Raw genomic sequence first — 17,983 nt, forward strand, 5'->3', positions numbered from 1 at the left:
TGCAGTTTATATATACAGGACTCATTTTTGAACTGATAACACAAATCAGCAATGTGCAGGGGGAAGCATTGAAACAAAGGTGCACAGTGATAACTCCACCGCAAGATCCTTTCCAGACTTCTGTCTTCAGTGTTGGGTGTCTCCGCGACTGGACGACAAGGATGCTGAGGGGTTGCAGACTCCCGCTATACAAGGCACAGCTCAGAGACAGAGCTGTTCTTTTTAGCAGAGAAAAGAGACTCTTAAAAAGTACAATAAATATCTTGAAGTACTGGAAGAGATCACACACAGAGGAGGGATTAAACTTATTCAGAGTTATTCCAAAGGGCTAAACAAGAACCAATGTATAGGAGAAGTTGTTAATGGGAGGTGGATTCAGCCCAGAATGAGATGGCTTTAATGATTAGAGCTGTCCAAATATGGGACAGACTGCCTTTTACCATCTCCATTGCCTTACAGGAGGGCTGTAGAGCGTTGGGAAGTTAGCATGTCATTCTTTTCTACTGGGCCTTTTCTATCTACCTAGCTTTTTAAACCAGCCTGCCTACTACCAGATAATATCCTCCTTTATTAATTCCTTTGAGGTTCTTTGATCAACTCATCCATCTTTCTGAATCACAGTTTCTCTTTTTTCCTCTCCCTGTTCCCAACCGACTGAAAATAGCTACAATCCTTGGTGAAAAATAGAGTACAGTTGACCCCTGAACAACAGGGGGCTTAGAGGCGCCCACCCTCCATGAGGTTGAAAGTCCGAGTTGGCCCACATACACAGTTCCTCCACATCTGTAGTTCCAAATCCGAGGATTCAACCAACCACAGGCAGATCATACAGTACTTCAGTATTCATTATAGAAAAAAATATGCATGGGAGTGGACCCACACAGTTCAAACCTGTGTTGTTCAAGGGTCAACTGTATTTCTAAAACCCATTCTTACTTTGTTTAACCTTATTAACAAGAAGCATGTGTATAAAATACATTGAGCATAAGTCTATTTCTACATAAGAGTAAATCTTTCTGCCTTTGGGAGGCTATGTTTTGCTAAATTTTGGCAACCTCTAAATAACAGGTTTCACCCCAATGTTCATTGCAGCACTATTTACCATAGCCAGGTCATGGAAGCAACCTAAATGTCTATCGACTGATGAATTGATAAAGAAGGTGTAGTGCATATATCCAATGGGATATTAGCCATAAAAAGGAATGAAATTGGGTCATTTGTAAAGATGTGGGTGGACCTAGAGACTGTCATACAGAGGGAAGTAAGTCAGAAAAACAAATATCATATATTGCATATATGTGGAATATAGAAAAATGGTACAGATGAACCATTGAAAGGCAAACATAGAGACACAGATGTAGAAAACAAACGTATGGACACCAAGGGGGGAAGGAGGGTGGGATGAACTGGGAGATTGGGATTGACATATATACACTAATATGTATAAAGTAGATAACTAATGAGAACCTGCTGTATAGCACAGGGAACTCTACTCAGTGGTCTATGGTGACCTAGATGGGAAGCAAATCCAAAAAAGAGGGGATATATATATACGTAGAGCTGATTCACTTCACTGTACAGCAGAAACTAACAGAACATTGTAAAGCAACTATACCTCAATTTAAAAAGAAAAACCACTGTGACCATTATAAAAATAAATAAATAAATAAACAGCAGATTTCAGAGACACCAATGGGTTGAGGAACCAAGGGCATAATTAGTATGTGATACAGAAGGGGCCAATCCCAGGCTGAAAAGCACACTGTTTCAGTTTAAGGGAATACAGACCATCCCTGACTTATGACGGTTTGACCTACAATTTTTCAACTTCAAGATGGTGCGAAAGCGATACACATTCAGTAGAAACTGAATTTTGATCTTTTCCCAGGCTATCAATACGCAGTACCATCCTCTCTTAAGATGCTGGGCAGCGGCAGTGAGCTGCAGCTCCCAATCAGCTGTGCAGATCACAAGGGTAAACACTGATACACTTAAAACCATTCTGTTTTTCACTTTAAATAAATTACATGAGATATTCAGTACTTTATTATAAAATAGGTATTGTGTTAGATGATTTTGCCCAACTGTAGGCTAATGTGTGCTGAGCACATTGAAGGTAGGCTAGACTAAGCTATGAAGCTCAGTAGGTTAGGTGTCTTACGTACATTTTCGAATTATGATATTTTCAACTTATGATGGGTTTATCAGGCCGTAATCCCATGGTACATTGAGGAATACCTGTATTCCAACCTCCAGGAAATAGCAGATTTGCAAAGAACAGTCTGGTAACACGACCAATGTGAACTTAGACATTACTTGTCTCTGAGAAACCTATAATGCTGCCTCACTTTGTTTTTTGTTTGTCTGCTTTTAATATTTGTCTGCGCTGGGTCTTAGTTGCGGCACGCAGGAACTTCGGTGCCGCATGCGGGATCTTTGGTTGCAGCATGTGGGATCTAGTTCCCTGACCAGGAATCGAACCCAGGCCCCCTGCATTGGGAGTGCTGAGTCTTAGCCACTGGACCACCAGGGAAGTCCCTGTTTGTTCGTTTTAAGCCTAACCTTCACAGCCATTCACATGAGGCAAGTAGTTCAGAGGCCTTCTGGTTTACATCACATACTGGAAATCAATAAACTTGAGTTCAGCAAAAATTTGCTGGGGTCCTCTCAAAGCCAGGCCCTTTGCAAGTCACTGATAGATCAGGGATGGTGGGGCTCTTTCATTCACTCAAATAGTAGGCATTCAATAAATGATGAGTGTATACCAGGGGACTCCTATATCCTGAAGATGGACAAGCTAGACAAGACATGCTGTTCTCATGGAGCTTACATCCTAGTAGGGGGAGACAGGCAGTAAACAGCTAAGCAAAAAATACAACATCAGAGATAAGTGCTGTGAAGAAAATAAAACAATAATGTGATAGCGAGGGTGACTGGGGAGGGTAGCCCTTTTAGTCAAGACATCTCTGAGGAGGTAACATGTAAGCTGAAATCTGAACAATAACAAGGAGCTCGAAGATCTGGGGAAGAGCATTCAGTACAAAAGCACAGATCAGGAACCTCCCAAGAAACTCAAGAAGCAGAAGCACTTACAACCCCAAGCAGAGACCAAGCCACAGAACGGAGATCCAAAGTCAAATGCTCAAGATAATTTCCAGGCTGAGAAAGGTAACAATCCTCCTGCCTGGAGTGCTTTTACACTCGCTGGGGTGAGGCAGAAGAGTTGGTAAGAAGTGGTGCAGGGGCTTCCCTGGTGGAGCAGTGGTTGGGAGTCCGCCTGCCAATGCGGGGGACACGGGTTCGTGCCCCGGTCCGGGAGGATCCCGCATGCCGCGGAGCGGCTGGGCCCATGAGCCATGGCCGCTGAGCCTGCGCGTCCGGGGCCTGTGCTCCGCAGCGGGAGAGGCCGCAGCGGTGAGAGGCCCGCGTACCGCAAAAAAAAAAAAAAAAGAAGTGGTGCAGACCTGGTCTGAGGGGGAAAAGAACCACCAGCCCTCCATTACCACACCCCCCCACCGTGCAGCCACGTGTCCCTGCTGGAAGAGGCTCCAATCCTGTGACCTAACCAGTTTCCATTTTGCTTCTCTTAGTGCATTGCCATACACTAGAATTTTTGTTTATTTCATGTAGGGTTTTGTTGGTCCTTTTCCAAGTATCAATTAAAACTGTATACCAGCCTCCACTCCTTGGAAATAATTAAATGAAATGACAAAATGACGTGCCTGATTTTTTCAGCTAGGTAATGTACTGTGATTTGCATCTGTTAAAGGACTTTAAGTCCTGAAGCTGAGCCATCTGGGACAACTGAGGTGATTTTTGTTCTGCCTTGGCTCCTGTGGATGGTACACCATAGCCAAACACAAAAGTGGACTAAATGCTTCATTCTGCAACATAGTCCCTTAAGAAAACTGCCCTTTGTGATGCGAATGTGTTCACCTTTTGCTCAAGAATTCAATGCGAAGGTCCTTTTCTCTGTTGTCTAATTTTTTTATATTGGCGAAATTCCCTTTATCTTGCTGTTACATAGGTTTTCTTTTTTTAATTTACTTTTTATTTTATATTATAGTTGATTTACAATGTTGTGTTAGTTTCAGGTGTACAGCTAAGTGATTTAGTTATATATATGTTTTTTCTCAGATTCTTTTCCCATTTAGGTTATTACAGAATATTGAGAAGAGTTCCTTGTGCTATACTGTAGGTCCTTGTTGAGGTAGGTTTTCTACAGACCTCAAGAGCAAATTATCTGTGGTTTAAGAATAGATTTTTGGATTAAAGTCCTTTTTTCCCCTATTGGGGAAAGGGGCAGTCTAGAAAATAGCCTTAATCAATGCCCAAGCGAGGCACCTTCTAGCACAACTCTCGCTTATTTAGCAGTTACAGTAGCGTAATCTGTGACTTCCATGCAGACATGTTATCAAAGGCTGTGTGTGATATTAAAAACAATATGGGATGCGGTGTTCCTGAAGCGACAGATGAGGGATTTTGGCCGTGTGGGAAGTGAACTGCGGAATTCCTCCCCTCGGTTCCTAAGAGGGGCTCTGAAGTACACAGATTGGGTTGCACAGTGCGGCCCTGAGGGGTGGAGGGCAAGGGGACGAGCCAAGGACACCAACCCCAGCGCGCTTCGGTGAAGCTCTGCGCCGACCGAGTTCGTAAGGTTCCTCGGCCTCGCCTTTCCAATCACCCACCCCAACCCGAGGCCGACTCTTAAGGGTAGGCAGTTCCCTTGGGGCAGCGAGTGCAGGGAGCCCACGCGAGCCCTCCACCTCCCTGGGTTCTACGTCTACAGGTGATTGAACCGGGCGGGAATCGAGATCCGCATTAGCCAAAGAGAGGCGGAGAGCTCTCCGCCGAACAGCCGATCAGAGCGCGCAGGGCGCGGGCACGCCGGCTTCGATCCGGGTTCCTGGGGGCGGTTCGAGGGAGGAGGCGGGGCTTGCGCGGCCGCGTGGGCGCAAGTCGCGCGGGAGGGAGGGAGCCTGAGGGAGGGGGCGGGGCCGCGCCTCCCGCGCCGCGCTGGGCCCTCTCGGCCAATGAGCGGCGTCCACATGCCGCGGCGGCGGCGAGAGGGGAGGCAGCGGCGGATAAATGCTATTAGAGCAGCCGCCGCGGAGCCGTCCCCGACGCCACCTCCTTCCCCTCCGCTGCGGTTTCCTCTACTGCTGCCGGGGGTGCAGAGCTGAGGGGACAGGGCGAGCGCGCCGCGCATCACCCCGCCGGCTCTCCTCCGTTGCTCCGTTCCGCTGTCAGGGGTCGACCGAGCGCCCCCTCTACCGGCCCGGGCGGGGCCGAGAATCACCTCAGGAGCACGGGGAGGGGGCCTAGGGGCCGCGGCCTGCACTCCCGGCGGGCGGTTGAGGGTGAAGGAGGCCCTCCCTTCTGACGAGGGGAGGGAGGGTCGGGAGGCCCCCCCCCCACCGTCCAGCTGTGCCCGGGGCGGGCGCCGGCGAGGGCCGGGCTGCGAGAGGGGCGGTTGCTGGGGGAGGGGGTGCGGGGTGATTTAGCGCCCGGCGAGGCGGAAGCGGCCGGAGTAGGAGAAGGAGGGGGGAGAGACCAGTCCGCGCCTGGGCGCCCGGGGTGGCACGAGCCCGCGGCCCGAGTGCGAGGCGGAGGCGAGGAGGCCGCGGGGACTGGAGGCGAGGCCGGCCGGGCCCCCGCAGCCATGGAGAACGCGCACACAAAGACGGTAGAGGAAGTGCTGGGTCACTTCGGCGTCAACGAGAGCACAGGGCTGAGCCTGGAGCAGGTCAAGAAGCTCAAGGAGAGATGGGGCTCCAACGGTAGGTGCCCGGCGCCGGGACTGCAGCGGCGCCGCGCGGCTAGGCGCGGGCCCGAGAGCCAGGAAAGATGGCTGACTGAGCTCCACCTCGTGGGTTTCGGCTCCGCGCCTGACTAGGGCTGCAGGCGGCGGGTTGAGCCCGTGCGCCGGCCCTGCGGGAGAGGGGTTGCAGGCTGGGGGCTCCGGCGTCGGGTCTGCGCCTCCTCTCGACTTCCTCGCGGCTCCAGCCCTTGACCTTCCCCGCACGCAGCTAGCTCCGCGGCTTCTCACCAGCAGCAGCCGGCCCCGGCGGAGGGAGGGATGAGCCTCTTGCATCTGGGTTGAGCCCTGCGAGACATTTTCTCGTCCCTACCCGGTTTATGAGGCGTTGTAGTTGAGAATGCCTCTGACCGTTCTTGTGCTACCCAGAGTTACACATCTGGCAGAAGTGATGACAGGGCTGAAATGACTCCTTGTTTCAGGAGACTTACTTAGGTGGTGATGAGATTTCACGTTTCGGAGTAGATCAATACAACAAATACTGCATAATTTCTTGAGGTACCATTTTGGTATGGTTTCTGTTAAATATGGTTGAATGTTCATATATCTAGGTGCGTCTTTCAAAGGCAGTGATAATTTAGTAATTTTTGTAAAGACAGAGTGCTAAAATGTTTTTTTTTCCCCTCTCTTGACACGTTGCCTGGTGAATTTCTACATTCTACAGAGTTACCGGCTGAAGAAGGTGAGTAATCTTAACACGTTTCTTCCCCCACTTTGTGTGCTGATCTTAAGATGACATTTACAACAGATATGTTTCTTTCTAACAGGAAAAACCTTGCTGGAACTTGTGATTGAGCAGTTTGAAGACTTACTAGTTAGAATTTTATTGTTGGCAGCATGTATATCTTTTGTAAGTATAAAGAAATTTACTTTCCAAAAGTTGAGACTATACCGTAGATGAAAAACCAGGAAACAAATGTCTGTTGAGTGAGAACATTATATTTGGAGATTTAAGCTGTTTCTTCATGTTTTGTGTGGGGTTTTTGGGTTTTTTTTTTTTTGATTCCCTAGGTATTTTAAATTTATAAGTAAAACATTTGAAGCCATTCGCGTACAGAAAATAAATGGATGTCTGACATTGGCAGTGCAGTTAGAGATTGTTCCCAAATGCGGCAGGCAGGGTCTTATAAATTCTTGTGGTTTATCAGCTTTTAATATCAAAAAGTTCTTTATTGGAAGGCCTTTTCTGTTTTGGGTTCTTCCGTTGTGTAAGATCATTCTAAGATGATGTTGGGCTCTTTGTAGTCTGTAAATAGAACTTACAAAAGGAATATTCCAGTTGCTCTCCCTTCCTGGTAATGGCAAGGTGACAGTTGTTTCTGACAGTGACAAGAATGATGACGGCAGTGATGGCACCACTGTTGACCAAATTTGGTCACTGACCTTTAGGGTGGTAAATTTATCTAAATTGGACCCCTGTTTTGAGTGGCTCCTAGGTTGAGAGAACAAGGTTTAGTACAATTGGTTCTAGATCTTAAAAGAAAAAAAAAAAAACTTTTCATGTTCTGTATGTGCTTACCAGCTTGAGTCCTGTATGGTTGCTAAGAAACTGGTGAAATGCAAAGAACAGCAGAAGAAAGGTGATGGGGGTTGGAAAGGATAATTCTAGGTTATTATTAACATTTTTTTTGTGTTCAATATTGATTTTTTTATTGCATTTTTTTTCTTGGGCATTGGACTTCGAAGTTTTCCTAAAAATGGTCATGAATAGGACACAGATGTTCCTAATCCTAACAGCATGAGATGCCTTTTGTTCTTAAAGTACAGTATCCTGTTCTTATAAAAACCAAGATGGGAAGTGAAATTCACTCAGTGCGATAACTTGTTTCAGGCTTTGCAGACTTGACACAGCTTCAAGATTTCATTTTTGTGTGTTTGTAAGCATGCAGGCCTCAGGGATCTACCTCTGTCTTTATTGACAACCTTACCCTAGAGGGCTATTTTGAGAACTAAATACATGAAGCAGTGGGCATTTCTTTACTTTCGGTGAAGGGAAAAACTTGGCAAGAGGTGAACTTTTTTGGAGTTTCTGTACGCAGATTCTGCCATGAGACTTTAATATGTCATGCCATGTTAGCCAAGTGATGTGTAGCTGTTAATAATTAATTCCTCACGAATGTTTTCTACGGTTTTCATTGAATAAAATTAAGAGAGTATCATAGCAAATCATTAAGCATCCTGAATTAGTCACTCCATACCTTATACGTGTCTGTTTTTCTTGGTTAAAAAAAATTCCTCTTCAGTAAGTGGCTGCTGCTTTACCAATTCAGATAAAGGAATAGAGCTGTTTGATTAATTAGTTTCAATACATTGTCGTGGAACAAAACAAATAATGTGTTTGAGGTAGTATAATGTTTATGTTTAAGCTGGCTACATAATTTTAAAATAGTCTCAAGCTTGGTAGTTTTAATACTGGGCTTCAGTAAGGTCATCGGGGATCTCTTAGAAGTTAATCAGCTGCTATATACAAGAAGAGATAAAATAAATTTTTATTGCGTTATTTTGTGTGTGTAATTTAAGGCAGTGTTGTAACATCGGTGGCCTTATTTCCAGTAGACAAGCTATTGACTATTTGGGTTGTATAGGATCTCTTGAGTGGCCAGTTTGAGTGACTTTATATTAATATTTTGAAATAATGATGTGAGTTTTACTTTGAAGTAAGGAGCTTAAATCTTCTGGGCATTTTCAAATGTTTTTTTAAAATTATTATTATTATTTTATTTTTTGGCTGTGCTGCACAGCTTGCAGTATCTGTAGTTCCCTGATCAGGGAATGAACCCGGCCGCAGCAGTGAAAGCCCCGATTCCTAACCACTGGAGTGCCAGGGAATTCCCTCAAATGGGTTTTTAAATAAAAGCTTTAATTTTGTTGTAAGGTAGGATGTTGGCTTTTTATAGCTTTTTAGAGCTATATTTTGGAGTTGAAATTTGAGTTACCTTTTTGGTAACTACATGGAGTTATTGCTTAGGAAATGAACTATGTTACATTTTTATTTTATGGGTTACTAAACAGAAAAGTTTAAACATTTATTGTTTAGGAAGTACTGTAACTTAATTTGCTTTGTTTTGTTTGATCAAGAAATTGCAGATATAAAATTTGTTGATTTTCTTCATGTGGGATTAGCACTACTGCTACATTATGCTTGACCCTTTTCATTCCACATTTCTTTACCTTTGAAAAGAGCACTGAGTTTTTTGTGGTAGTCAGTTCATTCCTATTCGTTTAAAAGGAAAAATGGTAAAATATACATGCTCTTATGGAGAAGCAGATAGGCAGTTTTTATAATCTATATATGATACATCATCAGGTTCTGCTCAAGTTAAGAAATACTAGGCTTTAGTGATATATTTCAAATATCTAAGTAGTAAACTGTTAACCATAGTTAATATTTTGCGTTGGCAGAAAGTAGAAACAGCATTAATGTTTTATACTTGTGACCTGTAGGGATAAAGTTTAATTAACTTGTCACTTGGGTTGGAAGAAGTGAGCTATATATCTCCCATTGTATGTGAAGTAACATTAGAAATTCCTTAACTTGACATTCAGTACCTTCCTATCCTTTTCACTTTTTCTTTCCATTCCCCTTGTTCACCAGCTTTGCCCTTCATATAACACATCATATGGTTGCTTAATTGGAATGCCTGTTCTTTTCTCTCTTCCCTGCTTTGTTAGGAATTGAGCACCTTAGGTACATGGCACAAACACTGGGAATACAGCATGGAACGAAATACACTGTCTCTTACCTGGAGCTGACGTTCTAGTGGAGACAGATAAAAGTAAAATATATAATAAACTGTTGGATTGGAGATAGTGCTGTGGGAAAAAATAACATGGTTGTTGGTGGCGGAATAGGGGAGCCTGTGGAAGGAGTGCAGTTTTCAAATAGGGCGGTCAGGAGAGGTGTCTAAGGTGACAGTTAACCTGAAGGAAGTGAGCTTGAGGACCATATTTGTCTCATCTGTCAGAATCATAAAGTCCTCTCTGGTAACACAATTTGCATAAGCTTCTCTACCCTTCACCCCCATTTCCCTATCTCAGTTACTTAGATTGACCCTAAAATGCTAATAAAACTTTCTTAGACCAGGGCATTTCTCAACTTTGATTTACATTTGAATAATTTGCCTTTTCTTCCTACTGGAACCTTTGAAGGGATTCTTAATTCCTTTTAGAACCTAGGTTAGTGCTGCTTTTCTTTACTTACTTAATTAATTTGTTATTTATTTATTTATTTTTGGCTGTGTTGGGTCTTCGTTGCTGCGCGCGCGGGCTTTCTCTAGTTGCAGCGAGCGGGGGGCTACTCTTCGTTGTGGTGCGCAGGCTTCCCATTACGGTGGCTTCTCTTGTTGCAGAGCACGGGCTCTAGGCGTGTGGGCTTCAATAGTTGCAGCACGCAGGCTCAGCAGTTGTGGCTCGTGGGCTCTAGAGTGCAGGCTCAGTAGCTGTGGCTCACGGGCTTAGTTGCTCCACGGCATGTGGGATCTTCCCGGACCAGGGCTCGAACCTGTGTCCCCTGCATTGGTAGGCGGATTCTTAAGCACTGCGCCACTAGAGAAGTGTCCCAGGTTAGTGCTTTTGAGTTAACAAATATTTGGATGAGTTTGTGTTGTAGCATTTTCAAAATACATGAAATTTGTTTACTCTTGTTTTCTCAGTAAGATATATTCAAGAAGTATTTGATAATGTAGTGATTTTAAATTTTTCCTGTGTTTTCTTTTAATTATTTTGAAGGACAAAATGGGCAGTTTACTGATTGGTTTAAGTAATTTATTTAGAGCCTGTCTTTAAAATATGGTTTGAAAGGTGAATGTGTATGGGGTTTTTTGTTTTCTTTTAAATAAGATTGTATTTTCAAATCTGAAAATATTGAAGAGTGTTTTCACATAAGCTTTATGTCTGGTTCACAAGAGAATCTATAGTCTAATTCATACTATTCTTTTTATAATGGCTGAAAGAATTTTTGTTTCTCACTTCAGAAAATTGCTATAACACTTATTGGTGATACTTTCTTATTTGTTTCCTCTTTTTAAATTTCTTGATGTAAATTTTTTCCTTCATTGAACAAATGTTTGAGTGCCCTAAGGCATTGAAAATTTCTAAGGATACAAGGAGGAATGCAGACCTGATACATGTTTTAAGACCCTCAGTTTTAAGAATGTGCTTATGATCTCTCATTTTCTTCTTAAGTTCTTGTTAAGAGCTCTGCACATTATCCTAACGTGTAGATAACTGAGTCATGGTACCGTGACTGTCTCCTAGTTTATACCAGAACATCCCTTTTTACTTTGGATTAAAATTTGCTTAATTCATTAAACCCCACTCTCTGGCATCTTTCGGCTGTACTCTCAGAAGTTATGGTGATATACAGAGATCAGTCTTCCATATAACAATTAGAAGATACCCTACCCTGTCTAAAGTAACCTAGCAAGGGAATTCCCAGTGGTTAGGACTCTGTGCTTTCACTGCCAGGACCCAGGTTCGATCCCTGGTCAGGGAATTAAATAAATAAAGTAAAATAAATAAAGTAACCTAGCAAGTGTTTACTTTGAATAGGATTGACAAGTTTGAAACTTTTGAACTTGCCGTAGCTGGATACTGTAAGCCCCAGAAGTACTGTTCCTGTATTAATAGTGCAAAGCAAAGGAAGAAGAAACACTATGCCTAAAATTATACTGCAGTAGCTTTTCCTTCCACTTCCCTTTGATATTGTTAATGAGGTTGGTTACCTTTTTGCTCTCTTAATGTTTAAGTTCATAGACTGCCAGGTAGGGACTTGTACCTTAGACGTTGTATGAGATTTTGTTTTGTTTATTCATGCATTTATTCAGTAAATATATAGTGAGCATCAACTATGTACCAGAGACTCTTCTAGACCCCTGGGGGTAGAATAATCAACAAAAGGAAATACAAACAGATAATCCTTTATATTCAACCTGTTCTCAATAAAGATTTTTTAGAAACATTCTCTCTGCCCCCTGTATATTTTGTATAACTTCTGGTAACCATAATTATGAACTGACTGTACTATAATGCTAATAAGACATAGTAATTTGTCACTCATCCAGTTTCCCTCTTCACTACCCTCTTCCCCATCTCATGGGATCTTCCATCGGTCAGCATCATCTTCCCATTTACGCAAGAGAGGTTTTCTTTTCAATAGAACAAAACCATGAAGGACTGCACCATGTGGTTTGAACATGATTGACTGGATTGATTCTTAGCAGTAAATGAAATACGATTCATCTTTATTTTGAGTTGTAGCACTTAATTCTTTGGGTTATTTGTGGGTTTCAAAATATTTTTTTAAATATTAGAAAATTGGTAGTTGTCAGTGTTAAATAGGTTCAGCACTGCCCTTCCACACTAAGAGATTTGCCCACTAGTTTCTCATCAGGCAGTAATTATACATTGTCCAGAACCCTCAAATAACTATGAATGCCTGTGTTTCTTACACATAAACATTTAAAGTCACATAGTGGAAGAAAATGCTACTTCATAATACAGATGAGGGTTATTGCATTATGGATAAATACCACTTGTGCAAAGGAACCACACATTTCTTGAAAAGTAGAGGTTTGCTTTGATAGTCCTGTCACTGCTTGCTTTCTTTAGTCTTTTCCTTTGTTCCAGCTTATGTGGATATTGCTTTAAGTTTGTTCCTCCCGCCTAGCTGCCAAGAGGGAAATTCATACCCGATTTAACAAGGTGTGAAGCTTATCTTACAGTTGCTAATGCCTCACTGACCTTTTCTAAAGGTCCTAGTTACTCTTCACGTTGAGCAATTTTTCTCCCCCAAGAGCTAATTAAGTTTCTTATTTCTGATAGCTCTCCTTGGCAAATGTTTGAAAGGCTAGCATCAAAGCAGCTGTGATCTTGCATCTATCAAAATTTATAACTTCCTAGAGAAGTTTTCATCCTGCCATTAGGCCTGGCCTTAACACCAGGAATGCCCAGCTGAAAGCTTGCAGGAACAATTTATATTCATTCTGGTGTTCTGCTTGCCCTGGTTCATTGGCTGTCAGTGGTGATTGGCGTCTTTCAGGACCTGGCCTTGGGTCTCCTGTTTTTTTTCCTGCTCAAATTGATAATGATATTTCTTTTGTTGGTGGTATAGTGGTGAGCAAAGCTGCCTAACAAATTGATATTTGTTGTTAATTCATCATTACCCTCATTTACTTGCAAAATTCATGTTGGGTCTTACCTTAATCATCTTTCTGGTTGTTTGCTGTTTGTGTCAAAGCTCATTTTATAGTATTCCACTAGGTACAAATGTAGTCGTCAGATGGCTTCATTATTGCCATACCTCATATCTGACAATATTAAAAAGTATCAGAAACAGTGCTTTCATTGTTTACTGAATAGATCTTTTAAAGAAAAGATTTCATTGTGGAATATACAAACATTTTAAGCAGTGTTAAAAGGCAAAGGCAAATCTTACCTCCCAGACTGTATCATAAGATACCTTTAACATCCTTTTTGGATTGGCAGTTTTCCACAAAAATTGGTTGTTAAATTTTTAACCATTTAGATGCCTCTTTTACTATGTTGTTTAAGATTCATTGTGTTGCATTCTCTCTTCTTAGGGTTGCTCAGTTAGAAAGTATAGTGTGGCTTGTGTGAGCTAGAAGTTAATTCTCTGCTCATTTTTCTTGGGACAGTGTTCTGTGCCCAGGTATAACATTTTTGGATTTATGTCATCTCTGAAGAGCTGTGTTCCTGTACTAGATATCCTATGGAGGATAACCTTCAAAATACATTCCTGATCGCAGAACAACCTTGCAGTAATGACCTTCAGCAACACCACTGAAAATACGTGGGACATTAGCAGTTTATATACTCTAATTTTGAGTCAATGATTAAGTTGTTTTTACTATGAATTTGTGCCACATAGGTATTATTTGATGTGAATATTAACCAAATTAACAAAGTTTCATGATTGCCTTTTGCTTTAACAAAATCAGGAATTTGTTTTATTTCTTTTGAAAAATATACACAGAAAATGAATGGAATTTAGTTCCCCAAAAGTATTTGTTTTGGATTTTAAACCAATTATTACATGAAAAAATAAATTAGTTCTTAAGGGTATTATTAAGAAGTTTATAGTTTTGAGTCTTAAGAATTATTGGGAACAAGATATAAGCTTGTTGTTTATGTCATTACATTTTGCTACCTTTTGTTTCTAAGGATGGTAAGAAAAGAGATTTTATGTATCATAATAATTCCTTTAATGCCAGCCACTTTTGTTGTAAGAACACATTACAGTTCTAACGCGTGCCATTTCTCTTTTAGGTTTTGGCTTGGTTTGAAGAAGGTGAAGAAACAATTACAGCTTTTGTAGAACCCTTTGTGATTTTACTTATATTAGTAGCCAATGCAATTGTGGGTGTATGGCAGGTAAGCAAAAATTCCTGTATTGCAAAATTTTGGTAATTTACGTAAGTGATTTAAACTGTTAAAACAATCTGTGGAACTACATGTGTTTTTTATCTATTAATTTATTTAATGGCAAAATTTTAGACCTCATGCATATATACTTTGCTGTTAAAATTGCTCATCCTTCATGGTAGCATGGAATTAAGAACAGTGGATAAAGAAGCTACTTAAGGAAAACCAGAAAATTTGACGACCAGTATTCTCTTTATATTTTCTAGCTGCTTCCTATGAAAAACTTCTATTCTCCGGGGGTGGGGGGTGGGGGTGGTGTGTGTGTGTGTGTGTATTTAGCTATAAAAATTGTTTAAATCCTAAATAATTTTACCTTCAGAGCATATTCCTGGCTATTTTCCCTTAACTGCCCAGTACCCAGGCCTTTCTTATTCACAGAATGGAAGCTGATTTTACTACAGAAACATAACGGGATCACACGTGTGCCCCATATTTGCATGATTGGTCTTCTGCAGATAGCTAGTTTGAGAATTTAACTTTTTTAAGACTATGGATCTTTTAGGTTTTTGTTTTTGATATATTTTAACAAACCCAGACTAATATTTCACATTCATCTTTTTATTTGTGGCTGTGTTGGGTCGTCTTTGCTGTGTGCAGGCTTTGTCTAGTTGCGGTGAGCGGGGGCTACTCTTCATTGCAGTGCGGTGGCTTCTCTTGTTGCGGAGCGCAGGCTTCCGTAGTTGTGGCTCGGGGGCTATAGAGTGCAGGCTCAGTAGTTGTGGCGCACTGGCTTAGTTACTCCGTGGCATGTGGGATCTTCCTGGACCAGGGATCGAATCCGTGTCCCCTGCATTGGCAGGCAGATTCTTAATCACTGTGCCACCGGGGAAGTCCCTCTCATTCATCTTTTAAGTATTGATCTTTTAGATGTTTGATAGATATAGTCACCTCTTTCAGGACTAAAATAGAGTGTATCTGTTATTCTTAAAGTGGAAGCATCTTATAAACATATTTAATCCTATTGGAATTGTAAACTTCTGATCTTATTAATAAACATGAAAGCCTTTATGTGGTGAGCTCATTTAGAAGGAAGCCTACTTAGAAGAAATTTTTAATTGTGCTACATTTGATTTTTTTAAATTGCTTTTATTTAAATAGAAACGATCTTTTTGTGAATAATTTAGGCAAAAGAAACAATATATAGCATTAGATTGTCCTTCTCAAGTTAGTAATATGCATTTTTAAATTAATTTATGTCAGTTACATAGTAGATAACTCATACATATTCCCATTTCATGCTTAGAGTGATTTTGTAAGGCAGATGATATTCCCATTGGACAGATGTGACATAGAAGTTCAGAGTGATTGACTTATCAAAGGCCATACAGATAGTACATACATAGAGTATCTGGGATTTATATCCAGGGTCAGGCTGATCTGAACTCCAAAGTAAAATTTTACAGCAATTTTCACAGGACTTTTAGATATGTCTTAGCTTAAAGAAAACAGTAATATTTTTGATGGATATCCTATTACATAATATACAGAAGGGTATGAGCAATAAATACTATAGGGTTCTTGCTTTTCTGGAAGTAATGAAAGTTATAATTATAGTGTAAGGTAGTATTTGGGAGGGGTGGGGCATGTATTTCTGATCAGTGTCATCAAGGAAGGCTGACAAGCAATTGGGGGAACTATAAAGAAATAGGACTTTTGTGGGTGGAAGCTGGGGAGAATATTCCAGAGAGGGGGTGGCATGAGCAGAGAGGTACAAAGTGTGTTTGAGGAATGACACTTAGACCTATTTAGGTTTGACTGGAGGAGGTAGGAGTTGTAACTTTTAGAACAAAGGAAACCTTAGAAGGTCTTCTAAGTTTTTGTTCATAGTAAGTTAGGTATATTTGTTTTTCCCCAAGCTGACCTGTTTTTTGTTGTTTGTTTGTTTTTGTTTTTTTTAAATAAATTTGTTTATGTTTGGCTGTGTTGGGTCTCTGTTGCTTCACGCGGGTTTTCTCTAGTTGCGGTGAGTGGGGGCTACTCTTTGTTGAGGTGCGGTGGCTTCTCTTGTTGCAGAGCACGGGCTCTAGGCGGGTGGGCTCAGTAGTTGTGGCTCACAGGCTCTAGAGTGCAGGCCCAGTAGTTGTGGTGCACGGGCTTAGTTGCTCTGTGGTATGTGGGATCTTCCTGGACCAGGGCTAGAACCTGTGTCCCCTGCATTGGCAGGCAGATGCTTAACCACTGAGCCACCAGGGAAGTCCCCCTGATTTTTAATGTGGAACATTTTTTTTAAAGTCTTTATTGAATTTGTTACAGTATTGCTTCTGTTCTATGTTTTGGTTTTTTGGCCACAAGGCATGTGGGATCTTAGCTCCCTGACCAGGGATCGAACCTGCACCCCCTGCATTGGAAAGCAAAGACTTAACCATTGGACCACCAGGGAAGTCCCTCCCTGATTTTTAATAGAAGCAAAGTACAGTGCTCCTGGACATCTTAATTTTGGTCAGTCTAATTAAACTCTACCTGACATGACCTCGAGGAAGGAGAAATAAAACTGCCACAGTTCATAAATTCAGGGGGGAAAATCCTGAGGAAAAAGTAGTTTCAAAGTTGAATAATTGAATAGCAACAATGCTCAGAATTTATTCTTTCTACAGTATCAGTAACATTTGAACTTAACCTGAAGGACCTTTTAGCCAGTGACATTAATTTGAGTTAGATATGCTGGTATTTCTGTTAATTATAAGGTGATACAGATAGACTCATTCTTCAAGCAGATCTGATTGGGATTTAAATTATTCTTATCATGAACTTTCCAAATTTAAGGTTTCCTGTACTTTCTCAGGAATGCATACATAAAAAGTTAGACACATGCCATTAGCTTTCAGTTTTGTGTCATCTAAATTCTCTTTAAGCAGGTTTGGGGACTTAATTTTTCCACAGTGTGAAAAATTAGATTGCATGTTATCGAGCATAAATTTTATCCAAATGTTAAACTGAAGAGCTTTAGGTTGGAGAGCAAAGATGTGAGAGAAATGAAAGAATTATTTCCTTTGTCCACTGAGTAACCTCAACTGGGCATGTGCTTTGTAGATTTGCTCCTTCTAATGGCTTATTTTCTTTTTTTTTTAATTAATTAATTTTATATTTATTTTTGGCTGCGTTGGGTCTTCGTTGCTGTGTGGGGACTTTCTCTAGTTGCAGTGAGCACTCTTCGTTGTGGAGTGTGGGTTCTCATTGCAGTGGCTCCTCTTGTTGCAGAGCACTGGCTCTAGGCACGAGGGCTTCAATAGTTGTGGCACACGGGCTCAGTAGTTGTGGCTTGCAGGCTGTAGAGTGCAGGCTCAGTAGTTGTGGCGCATGGGCTTAGTTGCTCCACGGCATGTGGGATCTTTCCGGACCAGGGCTCAAATCTGTGTCCCCTGCATTGTCAAGCGGATTCTTAACCACTGTGCCACCAGGGAAGTCCTAATTGCTTATTTTCTAAAAGGAGAAAAGGCAAATTTCACACATACTCCCCCACCGCCCCACAAAGGAACTTTCCCTTAGCTTTTTTTTTTTTTCAACATGGCTCATTTTAATTCTGCATCTTTCATCTTGAAATTAGGAAATAAAAATTGTGTGTCGGGCTTCCCTGGTGGCGCAGTGGTTGAGAGTCCGCCTGCCGATGCAGGGGACACGTGTTCGTGCCCCGGTCAGGAAAGATCCCACATGCCACAGAGTGGCTGGACCCGTGAGCCATGGCCGCTGAGCCTGCGCGTCCAGAGCCTGTGCTCCGCAACGGGA

The 17,983-nt window shown here is 41.8% G+C and overlaps 1 protein-coding gene across 3 annotated transcripts in view; it reads left to right on the forward strand.

Annotated features, from left to right (window-relative positions):
* Positions 1-5,083: 5,083 nt before the first annotated feature.
* ATP2A2 (ATPase sarcoplasmic/endoplasmic reticulum Ca2+ transporting 2) overlaps positions 5,084-17,983 on the forward strand; it is a 60,981-nt gene continuing 48,081 nt past the window's right edge. Inside the window, exons 1-4 of one of the 3 annotated variants that reach the window (XM_082668495.1) lie at positions 5,084-5,780; positions 6,483-6,500; positions 6,586-6,668; positions 14,105-14,209. In XM_082668495.1, coding sequence (XP_082524621.1) covers positions 5,663-5,780; positions 6,483-6,500; positions 6,586-6,668; positions 14,105-14,209 — 324 coding nt within the window. In that variant the 5' untranslated portion in view covers positions 5,084-5,662. Of the gene's footprint in view, positions 5,781-6,482; positions 6,501-6,585; positions 6,669-7,259; positions 7,399-14,104; positions 14,210-17,983 lie in introns of those variants that run through there. The other 2 variants (XM_082668496.1, XM_082668497.1) reach the window with 2 other exon arrangements.

This window comes from Grampus griseus (assembly GCF_964374135.1).
Source record: "Grampus griseus genome assembly, chromosome: 12".
Classification (NCBI taxonomy): Eukaryota; Metazoa; Chordata; class Mammalia; order Artiodactyla; family Delphinidae; genus Grampus; species Grampus griseus.